This window comes from Strix uralensis, chromosome 2 (genome assembly GCF_047716275.1).
Source record: "Strix uralensis isolate ZFMK-TIS-50842 chromosome 2, bStrUra1, whole genome shotgun sequence".
NCBI lineage: Eukaryota > Metazoa > Chordata > Aves > Strigiformes > Strigidae > Strix > Strix uralensis.
This window is the reverse complement of record NC_133973.1, coordinates 49,949,495-49,977,286: the sequence shown is the minus strand read 5'-3', so window position 1 is coordinate 49,977,286 and position 27,792 is coordinate 49,949,495. Positions and strand designations below refer to the sequence as shown.

The window sequence follows — 27,792 nt, the reverse complement described above, 5'->3', positions numbered from 1 at the left end:
TTTAAGCTGTCACTACTTAATATGCTTACTTAAATGTTTTGTTTTTTGAGAAACCTCATGAGCACAGATATAACTTCCCTGAGGCTCCCAACAGAAAAATATATTTTTTCTATTATATTCCAAAATGTTTTAGTGAAATGCAAACAATGTAATACAATTGAAAATGCAAGTCAACAAAGGAGCAGCCACAATTTCAGCTCATTTGAAATAAGACTTTTTTAAAGTAAAAAGTTAAAAAATACATTCCTGGAGTTTTGCTTCAAATTACCAAGTAGTAGCAACATATTCTAGATCTTTGGCAATGCAAAACTTTATTTTAGCTCTACAAATTACAGTTTATTACCAGGTAAGAATAGTGGGCCCACAAAATTAAGTATTTGGTTAATTTAATTCCTACCACTAACTTAATTTTAGTTGTTTAGTGAAGAATATGAAAACTAAACTTGCAGTGCAACTAGTGCAACTATTCTCTCCATTCGACACACCTAAGTTATTGATTAAGATTTAAAAATAAGAAACCTGCTATCAGACAGATTTACCAGAGGACTAATGTAGAGGATCCTGGCAAAAAAATAACACCATCCATTTTCTAAGTCACACAGATTTTATTTGTACTTTTGGGCTCTTCTCCCTTAGTAAAGATATATCTACTCCATGCAACAATGATTTGGCACATAGGCTTGATGAAAGACAGAGACTTTTAGCAATGGTATCCAGTCATACGAGGTTAGACAGAACTACAAAAACTTAAAGTACAGTGGAGATAGCAATTACCAGGCATCAAAGCCCATTCTTAGTCTTGATTTAAACTGGAAATCATTTTGAATCCTAGGTTGCAGAAAGAATATTAGACCTCAGCTGCTCTGTCAAAAGAAAAGTTGTTTGAAGAAGTATCATCTGCTGTATGATTTTTTCTCACAGTTTCCCCCAATCTATATGCTTCCTAATATCAAGAAAAAAATCAAACACTTTCTCCTGAGTTTCTACTCATACAGCTATGCCAACAACAATAACATTAGGCTATTTAAATAATGAATGACATAAAATAGCAAGCAAAAATGTTTGTTATTATCTAGTGGACAGGAAATGAACAAACATATCTAAATTAGTTGATTCTGTTTCTGTGACATTTCTGAGCTGCTAAATATTAATTCAACTCCTGCATGGTCTCTTTCTTTTCCATATAAAAGCATGATGATTATTATCACAGATTGTTCCATCAAGAAATAATTAGCCTTGTATTAAGAAGATGATCTCATTAGAGGCTGCCAGTGACCTTGTTCTAAATTTCAGAGCATCTTTTAATAGCATTGTTAGCATCATCTAAGAATTTGTATTAAGTTCTAAAAACTGCATTATGAGTATAAACCACATAAATGCTAGATCATAGCTTTGACCACTGAATTACCCAAAAGCCATATTCTCTTTTGCTTTGTATTCTGTAAAATTCTTACTTACCAAAATGTTTTGAGTGACTGAAATGTGATGATGACGTACAAGCAACAGATTTGTTCCCACTTTTCTCCTGGGAAATTTTAGCCACTATACCTGGCAAAGCTGATACCATAAAAAAAGATTTTGAAGGGAATATTAATTTTAAATAACATGCTGATTTAGTAAACATCCTGTCTGCTATAATGATTCAGCATCATTTGGAAAAGAAATAAAAAACATGACATTGCACCATCAGATATTGTTCTGGTCAAATAAGTTTGACAAAATAGGAACTGACTGAATCACTGGTGAAATTTTGAACAGAAAGACTACTCCTCATTTTCACAAATCAGGATAATTCAAATAGGCACCTATTATCTTTTACACATCACCTGGTGTACAGCAAGGAATTTTGCTGTTGTACCCATCTGACCCAAAGATATACAAGAACTAGGTACAGATACACCAGAGGACTTGGGGACTAGCACCACACAAAGCAACGTACTTATCTCTTGTAATAAAGCACAAAACAAAACTGCAGCTGTGCAGGTAATCAGCTTACACACAGCTATGATCCCACTGTGAGAGCAATCATCTGAAGTCTAACAAAGAGAACACAGACTAATTTCTGATGATTCCTCATCTAAATGGCATAACAGGAATAAAGACATGGTTGAGACACGAAAAATCTGCCTGATAGAAAGATGCATCCAGAACAAGGGTGATGAGGCAATGGGCTGGAGGAAGCAGAATATCAAGGACATTATCAAGAAATGAATGCCTTTAGATAAAAAATTACCAAATTCAAGGACAACTGCACCAACCTTCTGAATCATACGTGACTGACCAGTTGCTATCTTTGGTTTGCATCTGCTAAACAGAAAATAAAAGATGGAAGATTGATAAACTGTGAGTGTGAAGATTTTTGAAGTTTGAATCAATATCAGGACACTTATCTTAGTTCCCATGAGTCATAAGGAAAAAAAATCCTTAGCTTCTCATACCTCCAACATTCTGAAAGATAAGACAATTAAGAATGAATGCTTTCCATGGTGAAGATACGAATAAATCTCCTAGTCATACCTATCTATCAAGTAGTCAAACATGATCTATATCAAACCCTACCTTTATTGAATCAGATCTGCTGCAGGAACATTCTTCAATCATCTGTGGTCTCCTGCCACACAAATATTGTATCTGTTCAGAGAGAAATTGCCAAAAGAACTAAGTGTTGGCACAGAAAGAAAAGTCCTCCAACTGCTAATTTCTAAATTATGTTTCCCAATACAATATCAAATTTCAAGTATCAAAAATAGTATAAACAGATTCTCTTAGGAAATTATACAAAGTAGTTTTTAAATCCACATCTTACTTTACACCCATATGAAGCAGGGTTGTGGACTGGCAATATCTTCTATCCAAGGATAATAACAAATCTGAAAAAAGAAACTATAAATATTAAGCTCCTTTATACAGTCACATCAGACTGTGCAACACAGGGGGTAGCCCTTTGAAGTACAGTTCAGTTCTCAAGATCTGGAGCTAGAAGTGGTCTTGAAAAACATCTGTCCTGGAAATTATGTTCGAGGACTGCAGGCTGCTATGTGTTTCCTGTGCTCACCAACTACTGGTGAGGTGCTAGGCCATAATCTTTATGCTCTGGCTAGAGTATCCATGAAGATGTTCACAGCTTTATTGCAGCCAGCTCTCAAACTGATTATTTTTATTAGGTAGAAATGTTCTTAGCTCAGGTTCCCAACATAAACCGATCTATGTAAAGCAAAACCACTGTTCTGTTGTGGATAGTTCATGGATGCTCTGGTTGACAAGGGGCAGAGGGGATTTGTAGTACTAGGACACCAGTCAAGATTAGAGTTTATCCACTGCATGGAAGGCTGTGTGATCATGAAGCAGCTCCTTACAGCCTGGTCCTTGAGGCAGAACAAAATCACTGCTGGTTTAACTGAGTGCTATGCTGTATGATGAAACAATTCAGGAGCTACTTCAACCATCTGTACATTCCAGGCAGACAGTTATGGTGATATCCTCACCAGTTCATCCTGCACAAGAAATTCCTATTATTCAGAACAGCTAAATACCATATATGCATATGTGAACAGAAATACTACAGGCTTTAACAGTGTTCTGGTTTGGAGAACTCAGTCTTCTCCAAAGTGTTATCTCACTTTGAGTTACTCAAGCTAAGTGCACTTCTATCCCTATGGTTCAAGGTTGCCCTACAAGTTTTGGCATTCAAACTCAATAGGTCTAATGCTATCCTGTGCATTTACTTCAGGTTACAGTAAGCATGAAACAATACCTGTTAGACCGGAACTATTCTATATTTATTTTCCATCCTGCAGCAGAATAGGGGATCATGTACATAGGGACTTCACAGGTAATTTAAAGCAAAAAAACCCAAACCATAACTGTTTGGCATTAGCTTCCCTTGTGTGTTCTCCTCCTTCCTTCACGGACTGAGCCCTTTTTTCCTGCAGTTTAGGTAAATCTATTTTCAAGGACAGACTTTTAAAGTTGTAAAGGGATCGCAGCATAGGAGTTAATGCTGAATACTTTGCAGTAGATATTCCATGCTTTTTCTCACATATAACTTCTAAATGATTGCAGAGGATGCAAAGGCCAACAGGTGAGCAAACAAGACTATCAGCTAAAATGAGTAGCTGAAGCCCCAAACTAATATTCTTACAGAAGTGTGTTCTAGAATAATATTTGAGCCACACCTCTCAAGTTTCTCTGTTTCCTTTGTTTTTCTTTAGAGTTTGACACCCATTTCTCCTTGGAGTGCAACAGCTTTGGAGGACCTTCTCTTAGATGTAATTCCAGTTGTGATGTGCCTCACAGAATTACAACAGATGGGTAAAATCTGCAAATCAATAGCAATTAAGACAAACCTGTCATTTGTTTTGCTACAGATCAGCACTAGTAATTAAAATGGTGAAAAAGCGTGTATAACTACTCTTTGTAGCAGATTAACCTAGTAAAGGCATGTTTCTGTGAACACTTGTGCTTTTCCTTTACTTACATTGTTCATATGAACAGTGACTTAAGAACAAATTTCGCTTGTTTTAAGAGTCAAAATCCCACCTTTCCAGCACGTATTTTTGGTAACCAGGTTAAATATTGCAAACAAACCCTGAACCTTAACAGAACATTTTGACCTCATTTCTACTTAAATAAAGCAATACTGTTTTGTACTGTAATTGGAACATTAAAAACTATCAAGAAAATTGTGTAACATTCTGCTCTTTTCTAGGCACAGCAAGGATGACTTGGGTTTTATTTTCTTGGTTGGGTTTCAGTTTAAAAGATCACACATATTACATGTCTCCATAATTCTCATTACCTGAATTTCTCCCATATTCTGAGATTTTTACATAAGAATAATATTAGTAAGGTAAATGAAAACATATTTGTCCTTCAAACATTTACAACCAATGCTATATACATCTCTGTAGTGTGTCAGTCTCTGTATCTCTCCTCTTGTGTCTCAGATTTCTTCTTTACTCTGATCTTTTTATTCCCTCCAGAAGCAATCTCCTAACCTGCATAAGTGCTTAATGGACCGTCTATTTCATCTTTACCCATCTATTTCTTCTTTCATACATCCTTGTCTGTACTTGAAATTCTCAGCTAGACTTGGGCGCTCATTCTGCAAACATTCACGTACTCCATGAAAGCATCCCTTCAAGTTATGCTGGCACATAAACGTTTGTGAAATCACGTTATTGCAGCCTTCCTTTCCTCTGTTTAGCTCATCTCAATGCCCAACAATCTAGTGATGAATACTACTCAGAACGTGTCTAAAAACCCATTTGCTTTCTTCAAGGCTCAAACACTTATCCAGTCAAATCACGTTCTGATTGTATTGTCTTCAAACTGGCAAAATTTACCACCTCTCTATGCCAAAATTCACATCTTAGCTGATTTTAGGTCTGAGCCTGCAATGAACTGTGATCAGGTACAATTTCCCTGAAGCCCTGCAAACCCCTCTAACATCAGAGCTTTTGAAAGTGTTGTTAAGACTGGTTTTACTTTTCTTTTGCAATGTGTCTTCTAGGGTAATATCTGAATAATCACATATCTACTTCAATAATAGATCAAATTTGAAGAAATTATCAGATATGTTGATAATTAATTTTAAGCTAAATATATTTACTACGCCTAGAAAAAGATGCCTATTATACTAAGCCACTAACTGAACTTGATAATATCTTAATTAATGTATTATTAACACATTCTGTTTGGTATTTACTTGCCAAATTATATTTAACCACTATTATTATGCTTATGAGATTATTCTTTTTCTTTCTAGAGTTTTTGAATGGATTTAGATACTCTTGCATAATGACTGATTTATATCCTTTTCTAACACCCTTTGATACTTGCCCTTTTGAGGTACACCCATGCTCTTCCCTTAATGCACACCTCGGCTGTGACTTCTAAAACTCAGATAGCTACACTGCTTTGTAACAACATACGGATACCGTGCACTAACCTAATTACCGTATGGCATTTTCCCTTAGTCAATACTTTAGCTTAATATGTGGCTGTAAGGAAAAACAAGCAGCAGTAAAAAGTCTATCAGCATCTGCACTACCTCCTGAACCATTTAAAGTGGAAATCTTTAATACCTTAACTTTCAAAACGCAATGTCTCCCTATAACACTTCACAGTCTGCAACAGTTTCATTCCATGGGAACAAGGATTAACTTCCTGTTTCTGCCAGGGGCAAAATACCCGCTCAAATTACACAAGTGAAAACACTGGGGCTAGCAGTTCTCTCAGAATGTCTATCTTCTGCATTCTAGGAAATTCTCATTTTTGTTTGTTTCCTTGTGATAAACTCTCTAGCAATAAAATACAGACTGTGCATTTTAGTTGCATTCCTTGGTAGTTGTACTGCCAGTTTCTATGCCAACTCAATAAAATTCAGGTCTCTATTTTATACAGTATACTAAGTGAACATAGAAGAAAAATACAATAATATTACAAAAGGTGTTTATTGATTGGATCATTCAAACATGCCTATTTTATTATGCTTGATTTCAGTGAGGCTATGCTACTAGTAAATGTATTTGTGTTCTTAACTGTTTGAATACAATTCCCTTCCATTGCTTCCAAAGACCACCACCAGAATAAATTTTGTATATTTACATTAAATACACGTTGGTCTATGGAACAACTTGAGTTTTCAACCAATAAGGTAGAATTGATCATATCTGCATAATTTCCCAGTGATTTGCAATTGAACTTGCTAGATTGGGAACCCTTGCAGAAAAGTCATAATCAGATCTGATTATTCTGGGACTCTGTTTATAATTTCTTTTAGGTGCTGAGGACATCTTAAAGTTGTCTATGTCAGTACACAAACTCAAATTTGATTGCATGCAGGGCTGGATACATTTCCTGTAATTTTTCAGCTTTTATGTTGGAATTAAATTCTTTCCAAAGTTCTCATAAGGCACCAGTTAACATGAACAGCTCCCACCAAAGGGTAGGGTTTTACGGATAGAAAATCTAAACTTGGGGAAAAACTATCCCTGACTTGAGATGAAAGACAAAGAAATTCACCAAACAGAGAACAAGTGAAATCAGGCATGCATTACCAGTTCTCACTTCCCGCTGTGCTCCCAGTATGGCAAATGATGACAGACTGGCCAGAGCTGTCTCCCCTTACTTGCTTGCTGATCTAACCACCTCCTGGGGTAAAGCCCCTTATTCCCGCTCAGCAATACCATGTTATCAGTGAAAAGAAAGGGAGTTGAAAAGAGCCTTGGAGTTCAGAGTTGAAATGTTCTTCCTGCTGGTAGCATAAGGAAAGCTCACAGCATCCACTTTGGGAAGGATGGGATGAAGAAGCATATATAGAACAAATAGAGCTGCAAAATCTGAAAATGTGACTGAAAAACAGCATTAAAACCACTTAAATTCTAGTAAAGGGAGGGCTTGATGCATTTTTGGATTCAAAGGACAGACACTGGTATATCTCTCAAAAACACAACTTCTACAAAATTTTCTGTGTGAAAAAGACAGGCTGTGGTTGGTTTTATGAATCCTTTCCCTAACAGCAGTCTCTGCTCTTCCAAAGAATGGTCTGTGAACCCACAGACTAACACATCAGAGCTGAAGGATGGATGGAATAAGCATTTTCAGGAGAGAGATGCCCTTCTGAGTAATTTCTCACAAACCAAGGCCAAGGAAAGTTTATCTGCAGCACACAGGAAGAGGTGGACTGGAAGCCACAAACTGCAGAAGGTTCTCCCACTGCCGCTGTCTTGATTCCTGAAAAATCTTTAGAAATAATGAGAAAAGCGAGGACATCATAGTGTATCTTTTTCACCGGAGGAAGTTCAATTTGCATAGTTTGTGTAGGCAAATAAATACTTTCCCTTAACTTTTGCCAAATCTTGTACTTGTTTCCATTTAGTGTTCAAGCTCGGAGTGAAAGTTTTTAAACTAAGAAAGGCCCTGAGAAATCAACTCTTAAGAATAGTGACCTCATGGAACAGTGGAACACATGCCTGAGAGGAGTGGGAGAGAGCAGGAGAGGCACACAATCAGAGAATTAGTATGGTAGTGGACTGGGAAGGAAACACAATGACTCAGAGAGTGCTTGCCTAAAAGTCAACTCTTGTAACAAGCCTTATGAAACGGTTTTGTTGTGTCATGACGTCAGTATTAAATTTCTGGAAGAAAGTCAGTAGTTAAAGTGAATCCTATTACTCCCTCATCACTCAAGCGCCCCCACAATCCTCTTTAACCCCACCCCCGCAGATAACTTTTATCCTCCCGCGTGTTTTCCTGATCATTTCCAGTAGAGCCTCTCCCGAGGACTCCAGCTCTTCCCCCCGCAGCGCCACGGGCACTGCCGAGGCCTAGCGGGGAGCGGCTGGTGAGCTCGGCTGAGGGTGAGCTCGGCTGAGGGTGAGCTCGGCTGAGGGTGAGCTCGGCTGAGGGTGAGCTCGGCTGAGGGTGAGCTCGGCTGAGGGTGAGCTCGGCTGAGGGTGAGCTCGGCTGAGGGTGAGCTCGGCTGAGGGTGAGCTCGGCTGAGGGTGAGCTCGGCTGAGGGGGCCCTCGCCTGCCGCCGCCTCTGTCATTCAGCAAGTGACAGAAAAAGACCTCGCGCGCACGTCGTTACGCCTCTCCACGACGTCCGTAGACACAAACAACCGAAGTAAACTGAGCAAGAGGAAGAAGAACCGCCCCGGCCCGCGGCCGCCGGCCGTGTCCCCCGCCCGCCACGCAGGCACACTCCGCCCGGGTCTCGCGGTGGCGGGAGGCGGCCGGCCCACTGCGCGCGCGCGGTGCGGGACCGGCCCTCCGTTCCCCAGCGCACTAGGCCGTGACGTCACTCCGGCACCGGCCCTCGCTCGACGCGGTGCCCGGAAGCGTCCGGCCGGGCAGTAGAGCCGATGGAGAAAGGTTCCGGGGCAGGTTTAGTTCCGGGGGCTCCTCCGCATGAACCGCGGCCGCCACCGCCTCGGCAGCAGCGATGATCCCGATCCCGGTGGTGGTGTGCGTGCTGGGGGGCTGGTGCGCCGTCTACCTGGCAGATACGCTGCTCAAGGTGAGGGCCGTGGGCGCAGAGCCGAACGGGAGCCCTCGGTCCCGCGTACGCCGGGGCAGGACCGCCGCTTCCCCCCTCGCACTCCGCCGGGGCCGCACCGGCAGCCCCATTTCCCGCCCCCACCCTTCCCGTACACCGGGCGGCGTCTGGCCTCCGCGCCTCGCCCACCCTCCGAAGCACCGGGGCTGCCCACGACCCCCGTTTCTCCCTCCCCCCCTCACACGCAGGCGGAGGTGCCGGTCCCCTGCCCGCAGGCCCGAGCTGGCGGCGGCCGGCCTCTCTGCGATTCAAATGTAACGGCCGGCGCGTCGGGCGGGCCCCGGGCTCTGCCGGCCGCACCCGGGGCTCGCCAGGCTGAGAGCGGGAGCAGGAGCGGGGCGGGCGGTGGCGGCCTCCCCGGACGGGCGGCTCCCGCTCCGGGGCGGGTGACAGGGGGGCTGTGTCTGCCCCCACGCCGCGCTGCCCTGCCTCCGGCTGCTGAGGCGATCCTGCCCCCGAGGGCAAGCCGCCTCCTCCCCAAAACGGAGCCCTTCGGCCCCGCAAGAAGCGTCAGCGGCTGCTCCCGCGGCCGGGGGCATGGGGGAAGGTTTGCTTCCGCCCATCGCTGGGCTTGAAAGCGCCTCCCAGCCGGCTGCCGGGATTTCGTGTGTTACAGGACCGAAGCCGTGAGACCGAGAGGCCCTCTTTTAGTCTGCTTCTTATAGTTCTGTGGCACCCTAATGTGCTTTCTGGAGCCTAAAATACTCTGTTTAAAAAAAAAAAAAAAACAAAACAAAAAACAAAAAAACCCCTAATTTATAAGTTTGCTGTGTAGAGTATGTGTTTTATAATGATGATTTTTCTAAAATTACCGTATGTAAAAACGTAACTAACGCATTTTTTTTTTCTTTTGAATGTCCTTAGTTTTACTGAAAAAAAGTGAGTTGAGACAGAGCTCAATACAAACACTTTTTAAAGAAATAAACTAATCTTCAGAGAGTTTTGTAAGACCCATCTTTTTCCTGATGGAGAGGGGAAGGTTTGAAAAGAAAATATACCAACAAGGCGTTACTCACTATATCTAGGGATGCATTTGTGCATTGCACAAGTTTCATTAAGTGGTTGGGGTTTTTTTAAAGCTCGAGAGGTATGATTTCTAAGAGATGATTGAAATTGCGAAGTATGTATACAAAATAGGATATATGCTGGTTAAATATGAGGAAAAATGAAAAGTTTGATCTGTAATTCTCTCTTTTTTTTTTTTTTTTTTTTTTACGTTAGCGTAACAGTCCAGGAACTGCATCTGTTTCTGCCAAGTGCAGATAGGGCCTAGCAATTTCAAAGTAAAAAACGTTCATTTTTGTCACTCCTGTAAAATGTAGAAAGAAATACAATAAATTTTAGGTAATGAGAAAACTTGGAAAAATAAGGGGCTCCCCCTGCTGCTAATTGTCAGAGAGCAAATGTTGCTCAGTAAATGATGAGAGCTATTAATTGCCAAATATCAGTCTTTACATAATGACAATAAAAAATACAGTCATTTATCTGAAGAGTTTTCAAATTTTATTGCATTGAGTGTGTATTAGGTATTTGGAAACAAATGTAGCATTGTTTTGAAACACATTAGAAGATTGGCTGGATACCAGAAAAACATGCTCCTGACTGTAGTGAGACACACCAAAACCACCAGAAAGGTCAGCCAACAGGCTGGTTTTCTTTTGACGGTAACTTTGTGTCTGATGAAGAATCTTAGAGTGTGAAACAAGTGCTGAATTCAGGTAGCGGACCTGTTGTGCCACAGTGCTGAGACTTGTTTGTATCTCTGAGATTCTGAAGATCTCTGTCAGCATTAGACCTTAAGATCATTCTCTTTAGTAGGTAAGAGTAGCCACTGCTTGTTACAACCTCTGGTAGAGCTTAGCAGCAGCAAGGGAAGGAAAAAAAAAAAAAAAAACCCACCACATTGTTTGGAGCCAACTTGATGCCTGATTTATGTTGAAAAAGGGAGAATGCCTGGAATGCTATAGCAAGCAAGAGACTCCAGGAGTTAAAATTTAACTTTGATCTTTTAAGTAAAAGTTGACAAAGGTTATTCATTGTCAGGAAGTACGTGGGAGCTCTTGGGTTTCAGTAAACTTGCTGGTGGATCTCATGTATGTACATCTCGATAAGTTTCACTGTGAGCACCACAGCCAAAATAGAATTTGGATTAAATAACCAGTTATATAATTAGGAAACTCAGCATTGCTTATTTTATTGCTGGTACTGTAAATCTCCCACCACATTCATAACCCAAGGCTGCTAGCAACCGTAGCAAAAGGCAGTCCCTGCTTAAACCTCAAATCACTTACAAGTTAATTACTCCAAAAGGACCTACAAAGCGTGAGTGAAAAAAATACAGGAGTACTTTTCCATGCATGATCCTGTTGATATTTTTGGCAAGAGAAGCATGTGTGCTGTAACTTGCAGTTGGTGTTTATTCTGCAAACTTGCTTAATGTGCAATGTCTCTTGCTCAGTTTGTTCACTTACTGGTTTTGTTCAGATTTCAAACATTTTGTTAGGCAGTCTGATTCTTGGAAAGTCTACAATATAGAAGAAATAACTGGGTGTATAAATGCATTTTTGCACAAATAAATTCACATATTATAATATTGCTAGGGTTACATTATAAGATACCTTCATGTTAGCAAATTGAAAATATGCCAAATCAAGCTGGGACTTGGAATTTTATGTCCCTCTTGATGCTCTTCATTGAACCACTGGCCAGAAAGTTTTCACTGCAGCTTGGATCCTACAAAAGGGAATCACTCAGGCAGACCCCTAAATTCCTGCTCCCCAACATCCTAAATCATCCTGTTTCACTCAGCCTGAAGGATCAGGAGTGAGCAAAGGGTGGAAGGTTTTCCTTCCTTTTGCTATGAGAAATAAAGGATGCATTAGATGCATTCAGCCAAGGTTAGCCTTCAGCTTTTAAGGTCAGGAAGCTGAAATGGTTCAGAGCTCTTGAACAGATTTTGTCAGCAAAGAAGAATGTTAAGGACTCCTGCTTGCTGTCAGATATTTATGGAGCTCCTGGAGTATTTAGCAGACGTTCATTATTTTGAAGGCCTGCATAAATAAAAAAGGTATTGCTTTTATAGTAAAATTAATGTAACAAAGGTCACTTAGAACTCAAAGAAGCAGAGCCAAGGCCTGTGTGAAGGAAGTTTGAAATGAAACATAGGATACCAGCAGACCTCATACCAGGGTGTGAGGGTGCAGGGGGTAATGTGATCCTACTGGGCTCAGGACAGAGGGAGTAAAAGTTTGCATAGAGCTTTTTAATGTATTTTTCAAAGGGATGCAGTCATTTAGTGGTCATGAATACCATTTACACAACTTGTGAGGAAAATGAAAAAGGAAAATGAATTTTGGTACTTTTTTTCCCCCCCATTTGGCAAATGTATGGTCAGTAATCCCATATTTCTCATGGAAAACTTCATATTTGTTTATGCCTTGCTAGTACAGTGCTGCTGTGATGTGGTTGGAATGAATTTGAAGGGATGAATTTGTGGCATTTCTAGGGAAAAAGTGGTTTTTGCATGTGATAAAAGGAACACATTTTTAAAGTGCCAAATCAATATATCCAGTTAGCTTTATTGTAACAATATGTGGCTGGTTAGTTGTTTGGGGTTTTTTTTACTCTGTGTGAATGCATAGCATATGTTTACTTAATTCCCAAAAGACAGTTTTGCATATCAGAACTACTTAGTATCATATGTATTTTTGTTCTTAATTATCCAGTAGATTATGTGAGGAGGTCTTGTTATTTGTACAAGTGTAATAAACTTTGTGGTCTCTTCTGTTAAAGTTAGCAAGTGCTAGGTTAGCAAATGCTGATCCGGTTGTGGACACTAAACTTAGTGGTGTCACAGGGAGTGATTAGTGTTGATTAGGGAATATGTTACGATCAAAATTTCTTGTCAGTGCCCTCAGCTGACTGAACAAAATTGTGGCTGAAATCAGTAGGGTGAAGAAGAAGGAAATGACACAGACATATATAGGCAGAAAGGATAAGTGGTGTAATAGGTGATACATGAACAATGACCTGAGTAAATGGGTCTCACGTCCTAGAAAAACTGTTACTTGAAATAAATTTCTTCTGTTCAAATTTTGATTAATTCAACAAAATGAGAAAAGCTATGAATATAGTTGTGCAAGATGAGATCCTCACTCCCCACCACCCCACAGCAGCAGGACAAGAAAAACGCAAGGAGCTTGGCAAGTTCTAAATTTGTTTAAAGAACAACGGACGACAGCCAGAAACTTGTGAGGTTCCTCCTGGGGGAGGAGAGGGGAGCCTGTAGTGAACTATGCATTCCTGATGTCTTCAGTAGGTGCTGCTGCTCATAGGGAAACTTGGGAACAGTGCTTCAGCCCAGACAGCTCCAAAGACTTGTCTGGATTATGTCAGAGACACTCCTGCCTTGGGACCTGCCCCAGGTCAGAAGGCTCAAAGCTCTGATGTGCTTTTCCTGAGCTGTGAGTTCTTCTTTCACCTCCAAGGAAAGCATTCCTTCACTTGAGTTTCTGATACTAGCTTCCATGAAGCAGGCTGAGTAAATCCTATTGAGAATACAAGCACCATGTAATATAAAGTAGCAATTGCAAAACTACATCTGTTGGTCTGTAATATTGGATAATACTGCAGATAACTATTAATCACATTAATAGATCACATTTCTCATGAAGAGAAATCTTTGGAACTACTAGGAAGGCATTCTAGCAGTATCTTGAAATGCTGGAAGTTATCATAGTGAAGTCACTGTTACAATACAGGTTGATAATTTTAAATTCCTTCTGGCTTTTTGTTAGTATGATCAAATATTTCAGAGTCTCTTTGGGCATAGTCTTTGTATTTGAAAAGTAGACCTAATTTTTACCCTTACTAAAGGGTATCCACAGTACCGATCCATATCTTGCCAATAGTGGAAATGGTTTTTTTCAACTGAAGCCAAAATAAGCATTTTTCTTTATTGCAGTTTTTAAAATTTTTACTGGAATATAGTTGTACATTGAAAAAATACCATAAACAGTTCAGTCTTTAGCCTTCTAACCAGAAAGTTAAAAACAGCTGAAAGTGATTTAACACTAGAAAAGATGATATAACACTGGATACCCAATCCCTCTTGCAATCCTACAACTGTTGTGATTTACATCAAAACAATGTCATAATTTTTTCATATTACATGTCACACCTACCTATATGTCAAAATACAAATAACGTGTAGGATGTTTACCTGAAGTTATACATCCTTTTTTTATAAACAGATCACATTTACTGCTTGGTCACATAACACAAAATCTTCCTAGAAATTTTTGGTCAAACTAATTTTCCATTGTTTTGCAGTCATCCAACTCTCTGAAGGCATCTTATGAAGACTGGCTGCTGACATATGGCTTGAGCATCTCTCCTTTTCACATGCGATGGCAAACAGCTCTCTTCAACCGCCAGTTCTACAACTGGGGGAGATGGAAACCCAGATTTCTGTATTTATGGTATAAATTCAGGATTTTTTTATTTCTGTTAAATACAGGGTCAGCAACTTAATCACATATGTGCCTTTTGGCCTTAAAAGTGCAATGGGTAGACATGGTTATTTCACTAGGCTAATGATAAAACCAAACTAGTGAGGTTGCCTTAATTGTATATGTGCAAGTATAAGTCTTTCTCCTCTGCTAAAAAATACATAGCTGTAATATAGCTTGCATATGGAGATGCTATTAAATTAGAAATCTGTAAACTATTTTTACGTGTGGTTTGAACTATATATAGTTCTTAAGAGTAGAGCTATTACATGTAATACTGCATACAGAAGTCTGAAAGCAGCTTCTCGTATCCTAGATCTGTCCATCACTGTACACTGAGCTTTCCCCCGATCACTACAGTTTACAAAGTATTCAAAGACAGTTGTGTCCCTGTTGTCAGTCATTGCCCACACATTCAGCAACTATACCTGCTCAGAAGCACGTTGTTTACCTTCTGTCTTTTATCTGCATGCACCTTTCCCTGCTAAGATTGCACGGACTGCTGGGAATGGATAAATAAGCAGGGTGGTTAGTATGGGTGCTCCTGGACTGGTTTAGAAAGCATTGGTCAGTTGCCTTCCTAGCATTACTATATCTGCTCCGAAAATATCAAATGAGTAAGGTTTGAATTTCTTTTCCTTTGCTGTGTTGCTACCCTCAGAGAAATAGTAATAAAAGAGAGATCTGCTTCATATTGGTTTCTCTCATATGTAATGATTTTACTATTTCGGTCTGAAATAGTTCTATATCAATCACAACTTTTTAATGCGTATAGTTTATTACAGTATAATGTTTCCACCAGTCTCTTTAATTAACATGACAAGTACATGTTGCTTAAAATGAATCTACTAATTTCCAGTGAGCTTCATTAAGGATGGTAAGAGAACAGTTACACTCTTATGAGAGGATGAAGGACTGGTAGTGAATTGAAGTGTTTTAGCTAGAAAATAAACTTTATCACATCCTTCAACTATTGGACAGTGTAAAATAATAATAATAATAATAATAATGCTGAATAAAAATTCACCACTAGGTGGACTGACATAAGCTGAAATTATTTTCAACACTGATTTTAGTGAAAAATAAATTGGTGAGAAGAACAATGTGTTTTAAGTAATTGATTTTAATCTGGTCTTGCAGTTGCACCTTTTAGTTGTTCTTCTTTAAAACAGGTTGAGTCTCATTTATTGTTCTTTAGCATTTTTTATTGTTTGTGAGGAAGATGTAAACTTTACTGAAAAAGCTTATATAAATAAATATGTAGCTGCCCCATCATTTGATCCAGGTCTCTAAATATGTGATGGTGTGGCGCAGCGTGGTAAACTATGCATTTTTAGTTATGTTTTTATATTCATAGCTAGTGGCAAGTTACATTCATTGGGTAACTGAATAAAATTTAGAATGTGTAAGAACAACATAAAAATATTTGAAAATTAATTATGATGTGGTTTGGATGTAAAACATTTACTAAACAAGGAAAATATTATATGTTATTAGTCAGTGTTATTATTATATGTTATTATTGTTACTAGTTTCCTTTAGCTAATATTTTTATACTGGATTATTGATACATGAATGGTAGCAGCATCAGGTAAGTTTTTCCCTATGAGTTTGGTGTGCTAAGTTGTGCTAAAGCAGTTACATATCCAGAAAATGTACCTTATTTGCTTCTCTTTGTAGGTTCAGCATAGGAATGGTGTTTGGTATACTTGCCATGTTTGGCTCTGTTATTCTTCTTGGAAAGACACTGATGCAAACGTTGACACAGATGCTCACCGAGGCACCAAAAGCCCAGAATGATCGTATGCTGCAAGTTGTGGTAAGTGTTCTCTCCTCAGGTCTTTATTTGAGAGTTGTGAACTGATCTTAACCAGCTTCTTTAATGGGGTATGTGATGCTTAAATCCTCCCATGCAGAACAGCCTAACTCCTCATACTCATCTACATAAAAATTTGCTGGTTTGTTATCAGCCTTAAAAATAGGGAGTGGAGGTAGTAAAACAGAGGAAGACAAATAAAGGCAAACGTGGGAGAGTTTATATTAAAAATTCTCAGGAGTGGGAATTGGCTAGTAATGTTGAAAAGCCCTAAATTATCACAGTACTAAGAATATAAAACAGCTAAGGATTTGCCTCCTCTGAGCTGTGCAATGTAGAGGCACTGGTGGCCTTAAAGTTTGCAAAGCACATCCGTAACCCAGAAGAAAGGAGTTCCATTTCATTTATTAGCATAGAGAACATCAGTGGAAAAGGAAAAAAGCATAAAGAGCTTTGTGTGATAGTGTAAGCAACAATTCATTAGTGAGGAGATGGCATATTTTTTGATTGTTCAAGGACTTATGCCTTAATTTATAGTGCAAATTTGAAAGTGCTGTTTCTGGTAGTATCTAGTCAAAGGCCTAATAACAATGTATTTAATTGTTTTATGGATTTCTGATGCTGGACAGTGTATTGTATGTTTTAGAAAGGAATGTATTTCACAGAATAAGAGAGATTGTGAATACTGTCTTTTTTTGTCTCTACACAAGGCAGTAATGGCAGAACTGACATTGCCTTACAGCAGTTTTAACCTGAAAGGATTGCTAGCCACTCTTACTTCCCCAAGAGTGCTATCAGGCTAGAATGTATGGTCATTTTCCAGAAATGCAGATTGCCCTGCCTTCTGTTGCATGGCTTAGAGTGGGAATGCCCAACGGTTTTACTCTATTTAAGTACTCAGCTAGTCTAGTGAACAGAAGTTGGGAATTCTGTGCTGCCATGATAGGCCCTCCCGTAAGTGCTAAACTGACTGCATGCAGCTAGACGTAAAAAATTACATGAGTGCAGGAAGCCTGGTCATTAGCACGTGCCATAAACTCAGTGCCTTTGGGATGGTTTGAGTCTGTTTCACACACGCAGGGTGAATATAGCAAATGCAGCAGTGTGTGTTGACAGAAGCAGGCAACAAGTTCTCTGGGAGAGAACTGGCTGGTACTGCCACAGCAGTCACCGGGTTCACAGCCTGGTCCTGAATTGTCTCCAGAAGCAGACAGGATGGACAGTCTGTGCGTCCAGTAGAGCACAAGTTGAATATGAGACAGAAAATTTTTAATTTACATGCCAACAAGATCTATCCTAAGCATGTCTGTTACATTCTGGAGTAAGAAAAGCCTCCTTTACGTCTTCATTTTCTGAGATCATTAAATGGATCTATCCACTTTTGTGACACCAGAGTAAAGTGGTCATTTGCAATATATTGCTCTTTGGAGAAAATAACATAGGAGCAACCAAAGTAAAGATGAGCCTTTGGAATTAATCTTGTGTGAATTGGAACTATGAAAGCAGAAATCTAGGATAATGTTCAGAATTTCAATGTGGAATTGATTTCTCAGTGACTGCCTACTGGCAATATCACTGCATTCAAACCAAGGACAGACTGGCACTGAAAAAGATGTAATATATAGAGAAAATGTAATGCAATGTATGGGGATAAGGTTACTTCTCCTAAGTTAACTTGTGGTTCTCTTTCTTTCCTACCTCATTACTGTAATTGCTATACCATAAACTATAAGATGACACTGCTTATTAGCAAAATACTGCTATTGATTTCAGAACCCTTCATGAGAGTTAGCTTCCCTTTTAGGTGAATCTTAAACTAGCTTCTTTGACATGGAGTCTGAAAGCATCCATTGCTGTGTTCTAACAGGTTATAGTCATGGTGGGATTAAGATGGCAACTCTTGATATTGCTGTCTGTCCTCCCATGTGCCTGGAGCAGAGGGCCACTGGCAGCACCAGTTAACTGATGCATTAGTGCCCCCAGCTGATGCTGTAATACAAGCAGTGGATGCTTAACAAATGAAGAGCAGCTGTCTTCATACAGTGACGTATGATAGTTGTGCCAGTTGTACGAACTTGGTCACGATCACACTCTGGACAGAATTTTTGAAGTGATTCAGTTTAACATTCATGAAAACAGTCTTTTGAATGATTTCTTTTAGCTAGATTGTCTCACCAACCTATTGCAGAGTTCTGCTGCATTGGTAGGTGAATGCATATAATTGAGAAATGTGCAGAACTGAATGAAGTTAGAATCAAACAGGATCTGCAGCCCTTTGTGTCCCACAAGGGTAGTTTTTAGAGAGTCCTGTAGACAGGCCAGGAATTTTTGCCCATAGCATCTCTTTTCTGCCACTGGATTGCAATTCAAGTTGTGTTCACATCAGCTGTTAGTGACTGTAGTGAAGTGTACCCCGCCTTGAGCCGGCAGAGCTGTGGAGCAGCCAGAACTGTCCCAGAGCAAGCAACAGAAGTGGCTTTATCATCCCACTGCAGTGCGGCAGCTGAGCAGGGGTAGGAACTGAGCAGGAGGAAAGAGGGGATGTTTCCTCATTCTCTGACTCGTGACTGCTTTGAAGCCCATCTGGAAGCAGTCGGTGTCTCGTGACTAGTGCAACAAAGGACTTGGGGAGTGGTGGGAATGCACAGCAACAGGAGGAATGTGAGGGGCCTGCATATTATGTCTTACATAAATTAAAATAGTATACTCATTTCAGGTGCTTTTTTTTTTAAAGGTTAAATTGTCGTATGTAGACTGCCAAAACTTGAACAATAGACAAAAGTTACTCTTTTTTTGATCTTGTAAATTTGAGATAGTCTTCTGATTTGAATAGGCAGAGAGAAGGGAGACTGATAGTTCCAGTTGTAAGCTCATTTTTTGAACTTTTAGGGCTAATGGTGTTTTAAGTGCCATACAGTTTTTAAATTTTTTTTTACATGGCTGGCTGCAGGAGATTGTAAACTAATGCTCACAGTTGCCAAGCCTGTTTCATTTGAGTGAAAGTCTGTGTACATTTTTATAAACTTCTTGAGCTTAATATAGAGTAGGACACATTTGGTCAGGGCTGTGGGCAATAAGTAGGACAGGGAGAAGGCTTTTGCACCTGGAGAGCTTTTCAACCTTCAACAAAAGAATATATATATATTAAAATACATTGAGTAGTCTGGAAGAAGAGGTACAAACTGATAGTGCTGCGTCGGAATGGCCCCTGTTCTGTTGCGGGTCTGGAGAAGCTGAGTGAGAACAGCAAGTTTAGGGGCAGAATGATTCATCTTTGTACCTCTTGGTTTCTTCCTGTGTTTTGTTTTGTTGTCATGCCCACATCAACAGGTGCCTGGTGTAAATTTGCCTGTCAGCCAGCTGACCTATTTCTTCTCTGCAATCCTCATCAGTGGTGTGATACATGAAGTCGGCCATGGGGTGGCAGCTATTCGGTAATAAAAATCACTTTTCTCTTACTATGTGCTAACAAAGCCTAATATTCCAGAGCATTTACTTACAGGTGAATGTTGTTAGCACTGCTTTGGTTTATCTCGAGAATCTGTCCATTCTGTATTTCATTGCTTCCTTAGATTTTAAGTTTAGAAGGGTGTACAATTAAGGATAGAGTTTTAATATAGTGTCTATTCTACAGATCATGAGAAAGGACTTCTACTTTGTAAATATACCATGCTGCATCAGGTTTAAAATAATACTTCTTTTAAGGGGTGCTGTTTTTCACACAGCAATTGTATTTCTGCTGCTGTGGCACTTGAAGAGGACCCATGCGCTATTGCACAATGGCACTTTAACATTTTAAAAATTGATTTCTTTAAACATAGCTTTTAACAGCCTGAAACAGTAACTCAGTCAAATGTGACTTGCCCCCATTAATCTCAGCAATGTGTTAATTTTGATCAAAGGTGGTATTTTTAATGTCGCCTAACTGTGATGATTACTTCACAGAAATGTTATTTGACATGGTTAGTCATTACTGTTAAATCACACTCTAGCATAAGAGGGTTAAGCGGTGGTTCCTGGAACTGATACTCAGGTGTCCTCAGCATTTCTTCTGGACATCATCAGCTGTCCTATGAGCATGAAGCCCTAAGTTGTTTCTCTGATTTTCCTGAGTGTAGGTAGTCATGACTGCATCTTAACCCGTTACAACCTTTTTTATAACCCAAAAAATTCTCAGTTAAAGGGGTGATTTGGGATCCTCTCTGCTTCTCATGCTCTGTTTGTGTTTCAGCTTTTTTCCTCTAAATATTCACAGGGATTTTTCTGTGGAGGATGAAGCTCTTGCTCTTGCTTATCCCACCACAGGAAGAAGCAACAAAATTTTCTTTCTCTTACAGTGCCTTCACATGATGCTGGCTAACTGCAGAGAAGCCACGAGTAACTATAGAGCTCTTTTTAACCAGAATGAATAATTCTTATACCTTAGTGGTGTGATATCTTCATTCAAGATCTGGAGCAAAGGCTCTGAATATTCAAGTTTGGGTTATGTTTTTGTCAAAAAATTGATTCCCAGCTATTTCCAGGGGAAAAATTAGTTTGTCTAATGTACATTGCTGCTGCTGTTTTCTGCTTGACTGTTTTTATTTTTTTTTCCCCTCCTAGCACTGTTTGGGTCTATAGTACTGTTAGAGTCAATCCTCAGGATTTAGGCTTTACTAAATAGCTGTGCTGTGTGCAAATTTTACTATTCTGGCAAATCTCACTCCCTGAAATCTAATACACTTTTGCCAACTTCAGTTCAAGATAGTATTGGCTGTGAACTACAAGAGCTTAAAATATTTGAGCCTTAGCTTAGTCAAGGCTTGTGCCAAAAAAGCCTTTTTCTTCCTCCCTCTGTACCTCCTACCCAAGTCATGAAATCATGTATAGGCATTAGACTGCCTATTACTATTGGTAGCAAGGGTAGGTCTGATGAATTAACACCAGGGAATTAATGTATTACTTCATCCTGATTAATTTTGTATAATTCTATGTCTTCTTTTATTGTATATGCACAACAAATAAGTAAATATGAATAAGTAAATAATGTGCCCAGTGTACTGTCTCAGTAAAGATATGGGATTAGCTGATCTGTGCCTGGTTTGTCTTGGAACATGAATGTCTTGGAATAATAATTGGAATGTAATTGTCTTGGAACATGGTTGTCATGCCTCCATAAGTCCCTTATGAAATTCCTAGTTTCATAAAACCTTTACATAGTTATTCCAAAAAATGCCATTTAAAAGCAATTGTAAAATCTCTGAAAAAAAAATATATAATCTGTATGATAGTGTCAGATACTAATATATTTAAATAGCATTTATCCTTTTAATCTCTTCACTTGTTTTCATTTTTTCAGATGAGATTTCTCTCATTTTTGTTAAGTTTACAATTTACTTTAAATTTCATTTAGGAGAAACAGAGAATGGATAAATTCCAGAAATCTGTAAATGTTTATTTAAAAGGAAAGTGATTGCTTCTTCCAGATAATTTTTCATAGACTAGTTTGAAACTGCATCCTACAGGCTGCCATTTTTTTACTTAAAACCCCCCCCAAATGTTAAAATATATGTTGACTTTAAAAACCCCCAATAGTTTAAAGTATTTTATGTGTTACTGTTACCAGGAGACAGAAAAGAAGTTGAACTTATCCTTTATTTTTTACCAGGCTCACAAATGCTGCTTAGAAGTGACAACTACTGCAGAAAACATCCTTTAGATTAATTATCTTTCAGTTATTCATACTATGAAACATAAGTTAGTTTTATAATTATAACTTTAATTATTCTTGTTGTCAAAAATGTGTGCTATGTAGAATCTCTCAGTTTTTAATTTGTTTGTTTACAGTGACATCACTTTGTTTTTCTTCTCTTTAAGAGAACAAGTACGATTTAATGGATTTGGGATTTTTATCTTCATTGTCTATCCTGGAGCATTTGTTGACCTCTTCACAACCCACTTGCAACTGATATCTCCAGTCCAGCAATTAAGGATATTTTGTGCAGGTAATAGTTTATGCTTTTTTATTAAATGTTTACTTAGCACAGTTACTTATTCTACAGACATCATTTGTGAATCCTTGATGGAGGATTGAAGGTTTAAAATGAAGAAGTACAAAAGCTTCCCTTTACCTAAAGGAGATCCTTCTGTTCTGAACCTAAATTGCGTTTTTAGAAAATCATTTGATCATTACTGTCCATATTGTGCTGTTTTCTGGAGAAGAGATGTCGGTTTCTAAATGAGTGCCAGTTTCCTGTCATGAAAAACATTATTACATTCTAGATCTGATTCGGAATAGTTGTGCATAAGAAATTCCAGTTGTGTGGTTGGGTAAACAGATGTGGTTTCTGACCTTCCTCTCTCATTAGAAAAAGCTCTTACACAAGCCCAGGTGCAGAAGTTCCTTCGTCTTTTTTTTTTTTTTTTTGCGTATTGTATGGCCTAAGTAGCAGAACCTTGGAGCACACAAGCTGGAAAATACTCAGTCAGAAAAGACTGGTGGTATGAGAACATGACTTGCTGTCACAGGAGAACACCCTTGAGCAATTTGCTACCATTTTCTGCAATAGAAGCAATGTATTATGTGATTTCTCAATAGTATTGTGAGTGATTTTCTGTGACGTGTGAGATATGTTATTATGCAGGTCACTGTGTTTTGATGTTGCCATCAGGAGGAAGTAAAAGCTAAAACACAAACATCCAAAGAGAATCACAGCTATGGCTCCAAATAACCTCCAAATGTTTTTGATTTGATGTTTTTTGAAATCTCTGACTACTGGCAAGTAAGGCCCTGTTGCTGTGCCAAGTAGGACTGAGACTGTGTTGTGCTACCTGAATCACTTGTATTATTGATTTCTAGAGACAAAGGTGGTTCCCAAACTGCTGAAATAAAGATAGAAAAGTTAACATCTTGGTTTAGTTCTTGATACTGATGTTTTTCTATTGCAGGGGACAGTAAGATAGCAGTCAGCCTGTTGTAATGTTTAGAAATCAACATTGTTTCTTGAATATTGTAACTAAAACATTATATAGAGGCTTTTAGGCTGGGCATACAGAAGCCTTTAGCAAAGCATATTTTCAAGCTTTCATAAATCAAGTAAATGACAATAAATGTTAGGTAAATAAAAATATCTATATTCCAAATACCATAATGACCCAAATTATTCACTGCAAAAGGCTAACTTTTATGAAGCCCTGTTTCTCAAATTAATCAATTTCCATTTCCAGCTACTGTGAACAGAACTGAAAGAGAAGACATACTGATTTTCAAAATGGGTTGCTTACATACATTCCTGAGAAATCATCTAGAAAAATAAGATTATAAGCTGTAATAGAAAATAATTGCTTGCATATTTTTAATGAAAAGCAAACAGCTATAATATTTTTTTCAGGTTTATTGGGAAACATGAAATAGGGAATACAAGGTAGGAACAAGCATGTTGCAAAACTGGTTAGCATCAATGGCTTGTTATCAGTTAGATAGAACAAATATATGCATTTTTTTACAGCTAATGTTAGGTATGTTTCACAACTAGGATGTTTGATAATGATAAAATGTGTAAACTTGACTCAGTTTTTCTTAGTCATCAGAGCAACTGAATGGACCTATTCTCAGTGTTCAGAAGATCTGAATTTACAGAGACATGCTTTCAGATTCTTGTATAGGAGCTAAGTAAAACAGCTAGAGTAGAGAACGACACCGAATATTCCTTTTGTAGCCCACCCATACTCTGGAGAAGGGTTGGAAGGATAATCCAGGAAATTACAGGCCTGTCAGCTTGACTTCGGTGCCCGGGAAGCTGATGGAGCAGCTCATCCTGAGTACCATCACACAACACATGCGGGACAACCAGATGATCAGGCCCAGTCAGCATGGGTTTATGAAAGGCAGGTCCTGCTTGACAAACTTGATCTCCTTCTACAACAGGGCGACCTGCTTATTGGATGAGGGAAAGGCTGTGGATGTTGTCTACCTTGACTTCAGTAAGGCATTTGACACCGTTTCCTGCAGCATTCTCCTGGCAAAACTGGCTGCTCGAGGCTTGGATGGGCACACGCTTTGCTGGGTAAAAAACTGGCTGGATGGCCGGGCCCAAAGAGTTGTGGTGAATGGAGTTAAATCCAGTTGGCGGCCGGTCACGAGTGGTGTCCCCCAGGGCTCGGTTTTGGGGCCACTCCTGTTTAACATCTTTATTGATGATCTGGACGAGGGGATCGAGTACACCCTCAGTAAGTTTGCAGACGACACCAAGTTGGGTGGGAGTGTGGGTCTGCTCGAGGGTAGGGAGGCTCTGCAGAGAGATCTGGACAGGCTGGAGTGATGGGCTAAGGCCAACTGTATGAGGTTCAATAAGGCCAAATGCCGGGTGCTGCACTTGGGCCACAACAACCCCCAGCAGCGCTACAGGCTTGGGGAGCAGTGGCTGGAGAGCTGCCAGTCAGAGAGGGACCTGGGGGTGTTGATTGACAGCCAGATGAACATGAGCCAGCAGTGTGCCCAGGTGGCCAAGAAGGCCAATGGCATCCTGGCTTGTATCAGCAATAGCGTGGCCAGCAGGGACAGGGAAGTGATCTTACCCCTGTACTCGGCACTGGTGAGGCCGCACCTCGATGACTGTGTTCAGTTTTGGGCCCCTCACTACAAAAAGGACATTGAATTACTCGAGCGTGTTCAAAGAAGGGCAACGAAGCTGGTGAAGGGTCTGGAGCACATGTCGTATGAGGAGCAGCTGAGGGAACTGGGGTTGTTTGGTCTGGAGAGGAGGAGGCTGAGGGGAGACCTCATCGCCCTCTACAACTGCCTGAAAGGAGGTTGCAGAGAACTGGGGATGAGTCTCTTTAGCCAAGTAATAAGCGACAGGACAAGAGGGAATGGCCTCAAGTTGTTCCAGGGAGGGTTTAGACTGGGTATTAGGAAGTATTTCTTTATAGAACGGGTTGTTAGGCGTTGGAATGGGCTGCCCAGGGAGGTGGTGGAGTCCCCATCCCTGGAGGTGTTTAAGAGTAGGGTCGACATAGCGCTTAGGGATATGGTGTAGTTGGGAACCGTCAGTGTTAGGTTAATGGTTGGACTAGATGATCTTCAAGATCTTTTCCAACCTAGACAATTCTGTGATTCTGTGGAGATTAAAGAGTATATTTGTTGTACAGCAGATGGCATCATGAGTTCAAGAATAGTGAATGAGCGTTCTTGTAAGACTTGTGATATTTTTAGCATTAATTCTATGCCTAGTAGATGAAAAGTGGTTCTGTGAAACACTTTCTTATAATTAGTTCAAATATTCATATTATTTTCGAGATCCTTTATTAATACATTTTGTCTTTAACAGAAAAAGGAGTTAAAGATTTTCAGAACATTATTTTAAGGTCTTTTAAGGGTTATATAAAGTGTCCTTTTTTAAACATAAGCAAATAGGTATCCAAGGATGAGGCTGTTTTAGCAAAATTAAATTGATGGTATACTCAGCAGTGTGGATCTACAGGTAGTCTTATTTTGAGCCTGTTTTTCTGTGGATTGCTTAGTATGAATTTGAAGCCTTTCTATTTTAGGCTTTTCTGCTGTATTCCACACAGCAAACTGTGTAGATTAAGGTATTAAGACCCATGTTTTCCTAAGTGTTTTAAAGTATTCCTTGTCACCCTCCAGCAGTTCCATCACCTCTTTTTTTTTTTATTTTTTTTTTTTTTTATTTTTCCAGTTTACTCTCTCTAGGAGCCACACTGTTACGAAGAAATTTTGTTTCTGTCGTAGATTTTGATCCTTTCTTTAGTTGGGGAAAAAAAAAAGTTTATTTTTAAGATAAAAAGGTTAAAACAATTAAGTTAAAATAGTTGCCTAATACTTTTGGTTTTGTTGCACTTGTGTGTGTGTGTATGTGTATATGTATATGTGTGAGGTAAAGATAAGTGCACGCTGAAACATTTCATCTATCTGATTGCCTTTCAATTAGATGATTAAAGACTTACAGAAAGAGAAAACACTTTAAGAAGCATCTACTAGTGGAAATGACAACAAACCTGTAGTTAAAGTACTCCAAAAATGTCTCTCATTTCTGCAGCATCAGAAACATTGTAAAAGAAGACCACGTGACATGTAGAGATAGCCAGGGGAAATAATAGTTATGTTATGATTCCTGTGTTACATATAGTGCAAGAAAGATAGCTTTAATGTTTTTAAATATATTTACTTCAGTTCCTGTCCTGTAACTGTACTGTAAATATAGAATTGAATCAAACCCCTCTTAACAACATGAAGCACTGTAAGAAGGAAATCAGGAGTCTTCAAGATTTAAAAGTTTTCCTGCATTGGTCATACAAAACGTTTGTTCAAGAACACAAATGAAATGAGAAAATGTGTGTAGTACTGGATGTTGAAGGAAGCCAAGTGTGTCTTATGATAGCAATTAATTTCTTTCTATGGAGAACAGCATACTATAAAGATTGCAGTTGAAAACATTTTGCCAAAAATAATGTGTCAGGAAATGCTGATTGCACAACTTAGTTTCTTGATGTGGTTTTAGGCCCAGATTTTCATGTAAAAGAAGCCTTTTTTCAAATAATTTTCTAAACTTGTTTGGCACATATACATGTAATTATTTTCATTGATACAATGGAGATAACCATGAAAAGTAGTGAATTGCATCTAAATTTTATCTGTCTTGCTGACCAGGATAAACAGTATTTATTCACATAGAAACCCACTGATAAAGATTTTTAAATTCAACAGTTTGTGGTAGAAGGTGGCAAGTAATACCTTTCATTCCACTAGTTTTTTAATATTTATGATTGATGACAATTCTGTAGATAGAAACTGTAGTTTAAGAATTTATTCAGAAGCCCAGTTTTTCTTCTGGATTCTCTACCCACTACATACTACATAGAGAAGTAGTGTTATGTTATGAAATACCAATACGATAGAATAACACCTTAAAAATTGACTTAGCACTTCCCTGTCCTTTCTGATAGTATAATTATCAGATGTTCAGAGGCTTCTCTAAAACTCCCTGCAAAGTGACGTCATAGAAATTTAATTTTGTAAAGTAATATACATATTCTTCTTTCATGCCTATGTTCACAAATTAACTTTTCATCTATTCTTAATTATTTCAGGAAAGTTAACTAGAAGGTAACTGTAGAATTTGCATTTCAAAACCACCTTTTTGTTATTAGTGTTTATTTAGAAACGTGATTTTTTTCCTTCTTTTTAGGAGTGTGGCATAACTTTGTTCTTGGTGTTGCAAGTTTCATGGGTTTGTTTCTGCTGCCAGCCATTCTTTTCCCCTTCTATTACACGGGTGTTGGTGCCCTTGTCACTGACGTTGCAGAGGTAGGAAAAAATCTTTACTATTTTCATATTATATGCTTTGTGACCTGAAATGTACCTGTGTCTCTTACTATCACAGTCAAATTTGGTCAGCACAGCACTC

At 39.1% G+C, this 27,792-nt stretch overlaps 1 protein-coding gene across 3 annotated transcripts in view; it reads left to right on the top strand.

Moving 5' to 3' along the window:
• Positions 1-8,490: 8,490 nt before the first annotated feature.
• MBTPS2 (membrane bound transcription factor peptidase, site 2) overlaps positions 8,491-27,792 on the top strand; it is a 38,823-nt gene continuing 19,521 nt past the window's right edge. For all 3 annotated transcript variants that reach the window (XM_074858639.1, XM_074858638.1, XM_074858640.1), the window contains exons 1-6: positions 8,491-9,022; positions 14,393-14,541; positions 16,252-16,390; positions 19,718-19,821; positions 22,244-22,371; positions 27,574-27,692. In XM_074858639.1, the coding sequence (XP_074714740.1) occupies positions 8,948-9,022; positions 14,393-14,541; positions 16,252-16,390; positions 19,718-19,821; positions 22,244-22,371; positions 27,574-27,692 (714 nt within the window). In that variant the 5' untranslated portion in view covers positions 8,491-8,947. The remainder of the gene's footprint in view (positions 9,023-14,392; positions 14,542-16,251; positions 16,391-19,717; positions 19,822-22,243; positions 22,372-27,573; positions 27,693-27,792) is intronic.